This window comes from Epinephelus moara, chromosome 18, assembly GCF_006386435.1.
Source record: "Epinephelus moara isolate mb chromosome 18, YSFRI_EMoa_1.0, whole genome shotgun sequence".
NCBI lineage: Eukaryota > Metazoa > Chordata > Actinopteri > Perciformes > Serranidae > Epinephelus > Epinephelus moara.
Genome location: NC_065523.1, coordinates 40,289,967 through 40,298,927, shown reverse-complemented (window position 1 = coordinate 40,298,927; position 8,961 = coordinate 40,289,967). Strand labels below are relative to the sequence as shown.

General features: G+C 47.0%; 2 protein-coding genes across 4 annotated transcripts in view; both read right to left on the bottom strand.

The window, feature by feature from the left end:
* Positions 1-3,642, bottom strand: part of cdc27 (cell division cycle 27) — a 25,578-nt gene extending 21,936 nt beyond the window's left edge. For all 3 annotated transcript variants that reach the window (XM_050069092.1, XM_050069090.1, XM_050069091.1), the window contains exon 1: positions 3,486-3,642. In XM_050069092.1, coding sequence (XP_049925049.1) covers positions 3,486-3,512 — 27 coding nt within the window. In that variant the 5' untranslated portion in view covers positions 3,513-3,642. The remainder of the gene's footprint in view (positions 1-3,485) is intronic.
* Positions 3,643-6,060: 2,418 nt separating this feature from the next.
* The window catches only part of gh1 (growth hormone 1), a 4,759-nt gene continuing 1,858 nt past the window's right edge, over positions 6,061-8,961 (bottom strand). The window contains exons 4-6 of the mRNA XM_050069879.1: positions 8,423-8,566; positions 8,167-8,313; positions 6,061-6,362 (exon numbers count right to left, since the gene is read on the bottom strand). Coding sequence (XP_049925836.1) covers positions 6,300-6,362; positions 8,167-8,313; positions 8,423-8,566 — 354 coding nt within the window. The 3' untranslated portion in view covers positions 6,061-6,299. The remainder of the gene's footprint in view (positions 6,363-8,166; positions 8,314-8,422; positions 8,567-8,961) is intronic.

Here is an 8,961-nt window from a genome sequence, read left to right as displayed (position 1 = left end):
AACCAGCATTAGCTTCTGTTCCTCAGCTCCACCGGTCAAGCTGGCGCTGATGTTTACATCCATTATCGTTGTCAGTAATGCCTGCTACGGAGCATGCCGCTGGCTCTCGCTTTGTTTTAGAGATGCAAACTGTTAAAGCCAGTCAACCGATTGCTAGTCTCGCGATACCCGATCCATGACTCTACAATCGATTCATCTAAGGATTCATGGCTGATTCGTATCGANACCCGATCCATGACTCTACAATCGATTCATCTAAGGATTCATGGCTGATTCGTATCGATTGAGGAGGCTGCTACCGACACGGCCGTATCTCTCACTTGTCAAACCGGATATCCGGTCGGATCGTTAATCATTCCCAACCCTAGTATTTGGTATTCAGCCAAGCGTTTAATTTTATTCGGCTTCAGCCACAAATTTTCATTTCAGTGCATGCCTAAAAATTAGGTATATAGTTCGATATATCAGTTCGGTTAGATATTTGGCTTTAAATCAAACCAGCACAAGCCTAATACGAGCGCCGTGGTTTACCTTTAGAGCTGGTCTTCTGTCAGACGCTATGTTTCTGTTTAACCCTGTCCTTCACTCTCACATCTGACTGATTCTATAAACCCCGCCTCCTCAACCTGAGACAGGTGTCAGCTGACCGCAGCTAGATCATCAGGGAGCTGAAGGTGTCTGACTAATGATAACGAGCTGCAGTCTGTGGTCAAGAGTCCTGAGGACAGATCAGAGTCCTGAGGACAGATCCGAGTCCTGAGGACATATCAGAGTCCTGAGGACAGAGGACAGATCAGAGTCCTGAGGACAGATCAGAGTCTTGAGGACAGAGGACAGATCAGAGCCCTGAGGACAGATCAGAGCCCTGTCCAGAGGGGACGTCTCCTGTCTCATGTCCACTGTTTGTTTACATGATGAGACGGACGAACAGACTGAAGACACAATGTGGACAGACAGGTGATGTCACCTGACAGTGACTGACTCAATTCAGCAGAGGGTCCCAATATCAGATCAACAGTCAGACATCAAGTATTGATCTGTGATTATACAGATCAATAATTTACTGACACACTTTATTACTGAACTATTATTATAGAGTCAATGACGTCTTCTGTCCACTAGATGGTGCTGTTGTTACTGGTTTATCTGAGCTGTTGTTACTGGTTTATCTGAGCTGTTGTCACTGGTTTATCTGAGCTGTTGTTACTGGTTTATGTGAGTTGTTGTTACTGGTTTATCTGGTCTGTTGTTACTGGTGTATCTGGGCTGATGTTACTGGTTTATCTGGGCTGATGTTACTGGTTTATCTGGTCTGTTGTTACTGGTTTATCTGGGATGATGTTACTGGTTTATCTGGGTTGATGTTACTGGTTTATCTGGGATGATGTTACTGGTTTATCTGAGCTGTTGTCATTGGTTTATCTGAGCTGTTGTTACTGGTTTATCTGAGCTGTTGTCATTGGTTTATCGGGTCTGTTGTCACTGGTTTATCTGAGCTGTTGTCATTGGTTTATCGGGTCTGTTGTCACTGGTTTATCTGAGCTGTTGTTTATCGGGTCTGTTGTCACTGGTTTATCTGAGCTGTTGTTACTGGTTTACCTGAGCTGTTGTTACTGGTTTATCTGGTCTGATGTTACTGGTGTATCTAGTCTGTTGTTACTGGTTTATCTGGGATGATGTTACTGGTTTATCTGGTCTGTTGTTACTGGTTTATCTGGGATGATGTTACTGGTTTATTTGGGCTGATGTTACTGGTTTATCTGGTCTGTTGTTACTGGTGTATCTGGGATGATGTTACTAGTTTATCTGGGCTGATGTTACTGGTTTATCTGGTCTGTTACTGGTTTATCTGGGATGATGTTACTGGTTTATCTGGTCTGTTGTTACTGGTTTATCTGGGCTGATGTTACTGGTTTATCTGGTCTGTTGTTACTGGTTTATCTGGGATGATGTTACTGGTTTATCTGGGCTGATGTTACTGGTTTATCTGGGATGATGTTACTGGTTTATCTGGTCTGTTGTTACTGGTTTATCTGGGATGATGTTACTAGTTTATCTGGGCTGATGTTACTGGTTTATCTGGTCTGTTGTTACTGGTTTATCTGGGATGATGTTACTAGTTTATCTGGGCTGATGTTACTGGTTTATCTGGTCTGTTACTGGGGTATCTGGGATGATGTTACTAGTTTATCTGGGCTGATGTTACTGGTTTATCTGGTCTGTTGTTACTGGTTTATCTGGGATGATGTTACTAGTTTATCTGGGCTGATGTTACTGGTTTATCTGGTCTGTTGTCACTGGTTTATCTGAGCTGTTGTCACTGGTTTATCTGAGCTGTTGTTACTGGTTTATCTGGGATGATGTTACTGGTTTATGTGGTCTGTTGTTACTGGTTTATCTGGGCTGTTGTTACTGGTTTATGTGGTCTGTTTTACAGGTTGATCTGGGCTCATGTTGCTAGTTGATCTGGTCTGTTGTTACTGGCTTTATTGGACTGACTGTGGCTGACATGGCAGCAAACCAGCTGATTGCTAACGTAGTTGATGTTAACCGGCAGCTAGCTGCTGTGAGTTAGCGTTAGCATCAAGAGGCTAACCAGTTGTTGGTTAACTTTAGCCTGTCTGCTGCGGCTGATCTGAAGTCAGACTCGTTACAACCGGAACACATTAACATTAAAGTCGTTTATGTTCACTTCTGAACTTTAGAGGAGACTCTGCTCACTGAAGCCGCTCAGCTAAACCTTAGCCTCGGTGTTAGCCGGCTAACACTACTCCACTGTTAGCATTCTAGCATTAGCGAAGCTAATAATACAAAACTCCATTTGAAATCTTAGTGATTATTGTGTCCCTGTTTGTCAGAGAAAACACACACAGCTCTCTAGCAGACCTTTAACTCGTCAGTAAGGTCATGTGATAGATTCAGAAGACATACTGTGTTTGGTTCGTTATAAACTTTACCAAGTGTTTGCGCTGCTGTTGCTGCCGCCCTCAGTCAGAGCCGAGGACACCAACATACAACTTTCATCTTTTATAATCTCACTAAAACACAACTTGTGTTTTACGTCTCAGCCGAAGCGACGAGCGGCGCCAAACAAATCACAAACAGTAACAGAAATGATTGTACTCGGTTTACTTTGTAACTGACGCCAACGGAAACATTAAACTGGCATATTTTTAAAAGGGGTCTGGTGTGACCTAATCTGCTTGAACTGAGACCCAGCTGACGTTAGCAAACGAACTAACCTGATGTTAAAATCTGGGACCACACGGCCCCCTGGCAGACCAAACCTCACTGTAATCATCGACATTTTAAACACAGTGAAAACCTTCCGTGCTGCTAGCGGCGCTTTGCGGGGCCTGTGGCGGGGAGACAGCTCTCACACCGCGGACCCGAGCAGCCGCTGAGGCCGGGACGGAGCAGGCAGCACGGGCTTGACAAATACTCGGCTCTCCGCTCGTGACAACGACGTAAAGGTGTGATTTTACCTGGACAGGTTCCTGCAGCACCGTCATTCCGCTTCCACGCTCCGTCTGCCTGCTCTTTTCTCTCGGCTCTTTCTTTACAGGAGTCTCCAGGAGGAGCTGCGGCCGAACATTTGAACACACCGACCGTTACCAGCCGAACACAGCCGAAGAATGCCGAGGCGGAGATGGACGACTGTCTGTCAACGGAAAAAGACGAAGTAGCTGATGCGCCTACTGCTGGTGACATCGTGTTTAGTCGCCTTCTGGTGACGTCACAGATGAGTTTATTAAACGAAAACCGGACTGTTGAGAGACTGTTCGTTACTTGTGAGGAGAGGGAGAGGTGGAGCTAAAGGGTGGAGGCATGTCAAATAATTTTGTTAAGCACTGGAATTGTTTTAGAGGAGGAGCATACAGATTTAAGTGTTTGTATTTGTTTTTTATATTCTACTACAGATTTTTAAAGAAAACATTGAGGGTTTTCTTTAAGTCACCAAAATTACTTCATCTATCAGCCAGAAACTGTAAACACAGGAATTTATGAATTTCTGACGGTCCTTGAACACATCACATGTAACAAACGCTTCTGTCAGAAAAGCAAACACACACACACACAACCAAATCTGACCTTAAAATAGTGACATTGCATAAAAATCATTTTATCTTACGTTGCTTGTAAAATATGACCAATCACATCGGAGACTTTTTTTAAACTTTTAACTTTCAAACATCAAAGTTTTGAAAAATTTATTGTTTTTTTATTTAATTTGCTGATTAATCTTTGGAGACGTTGGCAGTGAACTACGGAGTCCCTAAAGGGACATGGGGGAGAGAAACATAGATGGATGTAAAATATCTGTAATGAATCAATAAGAGAAGTGATTTGTCCCCAGTATGAGGACATTGTGAACACATTCACTGAGACATTTGTAGGGACAATTCTGTCCTCCCAAGACATTGGTAGGGACATGTCCCTACTGTCCACATGAAGACCTACACTCTCACAATCCATCAATCATTTAAAACAATCAGTGACTAGGGCGTCGGTGGCTTAGTGGTAGAGCAGGCGCCCCATGTACAAGGCTGTTGCCGCAGCGGCCCGGGTTCAAATCCAGACTGTGGCCCTTTGCTGCATGTCATCCCCTCTCTCTCTCTCTCTCTCTCTCTCTCTCTCTCTCCCCCTTTCACGCTTACCTGTCCTGTCCATTAAAGGTAAAATGGCCAAAAAAATATCTTTAAAAAAACAAAAAAAAACAATCAGTGACTAAAACATGACTCTGCTGTCACATGTTTGTTTCAGACATCAGAGGGAATGTTCACTCAGACATCAGGAGGAACTGTTCACTGTTCACTCAGACATCAGGAGGAATGTTCCCTCAGACATCAGGAGGAACTGTTCACTCAGACACCAGGAGGAACTGTTCCCTCAGACATCAAGGGGAACTGTTCCCACAGATATCAGGAGGGTCTGTTCCCTCAGACATCAGGGGGAACTGTTCACTCAGACATCAGGGGGAACTGTTCCCTCAGACATCAGGGGGAACTGTTCCCACAGATATCAGGAGGAACTGTTCCCTCAGACATCAGGGGGAACTGTTCACTCAGACATCAGGAGGAACTGTTCCCTCAGACATCAGGAGGAATGTTCCCACATACATCAGGAGGAACTGTTCACTCAGACATCAGGGGGAACTGTTCCCTCAGACATCAGGATGAACTGTTCCCTCAGACATCAGGGGGAACTGTTCCCTCAGACATCAGGAGGAACTGTTCCCTCAGACATCAGGAGGAACTGTTCACTCAGACATCAGGGGGAACTGTTCACTCAGACATCAGGAGGAACTGTTCCCTCAGACATCAGGAGGAAATGTTCCCTCAGACATCAGGAGGAATGTTCCCACAGACATCAGGAGGAACTGTTCCCTTAGACATCAGGGGGAACTGTTCCCTTCAGACACCAGGAGGAACTGTTCACTCAGACATCAGGGGGAACTGTTCCCTCAGACATCAGGGGGAACTGTTCCCTCAGACATCAGGAGGAATGTTCCCACAGACATCAGGAGGATCTGTTCCCTTAGACATCAGGGGGAACTGTTCCCTTCAGACACCAGGAGGAACTGTTCCCTCAGACATCAGGAGGAACTGTTCCCTCAGACATCAGGGGGAACTGTTCCCTCAGACACCAGGAGGAACTGTTCCCTCAGACATCAGGAGCAACTGTTCCCTCAGACATCAGGAGGAACTGTTCCCTCAGGCATCAGGAGGAACTGTTCCCACAGATATCAGGAGGAACTGTTCCCTCAGGCATCAGGAGGAACTGTTCCCTCAGACATCAGGGGGAACTGTTCACTCAGACATCATGAGGAACTGTTCCCTCAGACATCAGGAGGAACTGTTCCCTCAGGCATCAGGAGGAACTGTTCCCACAGATATCAGGAGGAACTGTTCCCTCAGGCATCAGGAGGAACTGTTCCCACAGATATCAGGAGGAACTGTTCCCTCAGACATCAGGAGGAATGTTCCCTCAGACATCAGGAGCAACTGTTCCCTCAGACATCAGGGGGAACACAAGGCTGACGACACAAACAGAGACATGTTTGAATGCAACACAGCACACACTTTATTACACATGGTGACAGTATGACATCACTTCCTGTTGATGGCTGTCATCATAATAACACCTGCTCCAACAAACAACTGAACACAGGCTAACACTGTGGCTAACACAAATGCTAATGCTAATTAGCAGAGTCAGAAAACATGTGGGCGGGACTACAGAACACACAGCATTACATCATCCACATGGGAGCGTGTCTTCATGCTGGAGAGGCGGGGCTACAGGGTACAGTTGGCCTCAGGAGAGAGTCGACATTTAGCCACCGTCAGGTAGGTCTCCACCTGGAAACACAAACATCATCATCATCTGTGGCTCAGAGATAGAGCGGGTTGTCCACCAATCGGAAGATCGGTGGTTCGAACCCTGGCTTCTCCAGTCTGCAAGATACTGAACCTCAAATAGCTCCCGATGATGCTTCCATCGGTGTGTGAGTGTGTTTAAACTGAATATAAGGTGGCACCTTGTAAGGTAGCCACGGCCACCAGTGTGTGAATGTGTGTGTGAATGGGTGAATGTGACCCGTAGTGTAAAAAGCGCTTTAAGTGGTCGAATGATTAGAAAGGTGCTATACAAATGCAGGTCCATTTACCATCATCACTATGACATCATCATTAACAGTGACACAGCGGCCATGTTTATTCTTTGTTAGTGGAACGTTCACGACAGATACACGTCACCATCAGAGAGGAACACATGGGGTAGGAGGAAGTGCGGTGGACCATGAGATGAACACCGCTCATCACTTCCTCCCACTACCCAGCCAGACGAAGGTGAGGAGAGCTTGGACTGCCCCCCGACGTCCACAGCTGTTCCCTCGTGTTTGCAGAGACCTGACTCTGCCCACAAGTCTCCGTGTTCTGTTCGTCCTGTGCAGCGTGAACGTTCTGCAACTACATTTGGTTCTAAATCCTCCTTAGACTCCGGACACCTCAACATACTCATCCTCCTTGACCTCACAGCAGCCTTCGACACTATCAATCACTCCATCCTGTTCTCCCAACTGGAATCATCTCTCCACATCACCGGCACAGCACTCTCCTGGATTCACTCCTACCTCACCAACCGACACCAGTTCATCAGTATAAACAACTGCACCTCCCCCACCACGCCATCACCAACACCACCCACTCCACACTCACCAACTGTCTCACTGAAAAAACATCATGGATGCAAACAAACTATCTCCAACTGAACAGTGACAAATCGGACATAATCATCATTGACCCCACATCCGGCACCAAAGCCACCCACAACCTCTGCCTCACCTTCGATAACTGCACTCTGTCTCCCTCACCACACACCCGTAACCTAGGAGTCATCTCTGACAGCCAGCTAAGGTTTGATCACCACATCAATCACTTCACCAGGACTGCCTTCTTCCACCTCAAGAACATCGCCCGTCTCCGCCCCTCACTCACCTTCTCTGCTGCAGAAACCCTCATCCGCGCATTTATCACATCCAGACTGGACTACTGAAATAGCATCCTCTATGGCTCATCATTCAAACTCCTCAATAAACTTCAATACATCCAGAACTCCGCTGCCCGCCTGCTCACCCACACCCGCTCCCGAGACCACATCACCCCTGTCCTCCAAAGCCTACACTGGCTTCCCATCACACATCACATACAGTTCAAAATCCTCCTCCTCACACACAAAGCACTCAACAACCAGGCCCCCTCCTACCTCACACACCTACTCCACCACCGCACCCCCTCCCGCGACCTCCTCTCACTACCTGCACGGACCAAGCACCGAACCTGGGGGGACAGGGCCTTCTCCATCACTGCCCCCTCCCTGTGGAACTCACTCCCCAAACCCATCTGTATCTGCACACACCTCCCAACATTCAAGACCACGCTCAAAACTCACCTTTTTAAATCAGCTTTTAATGTATAAGTTTGTGTGTTTTATACTGTTTTATTGCTGTTTTCAAGTTTTATTCTGACTTAGCTCTATTTTATGATTTTTAAAAAAAAAACTGTCTTTGAGCATTTGTTAAAAGTGCTTACAAATAAAATTTATTATTATTATTAAATTAATTTTAGATCATGACATCATCACCGTCCTCCTCCTCTTCCTCACCTTGTGCATGTCTTTCTTGAAACACGCCAGCAGTTCGTACGTTCGTCGCAGCGACTCGTCGGCGCCCAGACTCTGATAATAGTTCCCATAAGGAGCCAACTGGAGGGCGGAGCTGTCAGGGAAGACCTCAGCTCCGTCCTGATTGGCCTGCAGGATCAGGTGGTTAATCACATGGTTAGATCAGCTGATCAGGTGAGACTGATGTTTACAGTGAGCGTGTGTGTGTGTGTGTGTGTGTGTGTGTGTGTGTGCTGACCCTGATCAGCAGCAGGATCCCGGTCTTCAATTCAGACAGTTTGGGAGAAATCTGGTTTCTGGGAGCAGAACCTCCGGACAGGGACCGACTGGGGAACTCCCAGGACTCCACCAACCGATAGGAGATCGACAACAGCTTCAACACCTGCAACCAATCAGACGACAAGACAGAGACAACAGTGTCAACACGTCTAACCAATCAGACGAGAGGACAGAGACGACAGCTTCAACACCTGCAACCAATCAGACGACAGAACAGAGACAACAGCTTCCTGGAGTGTAGCAGAGTGTAGTAGTGTGACGTCGAGTGTAGCAGAGTGTAGTAGCGTGTCGTGTCGTTTGGGGGCGGCAGTAGCTCAGTCCATAGGGACTTGGGTTGGGAACCGGAGGGTCGCCTGTTCAAGTCCCCGTCCGGACCAAAACATGGAGTGTGGACTGGTAGCTGGAGAGGTGCCAGTTCACCTCCTGGGCACTGCCGAGGTGCCCCTGAGCAAGGCACTGAACCCCTCAACCGCTCAGAGCGCCTGTCATGGGCAGCCC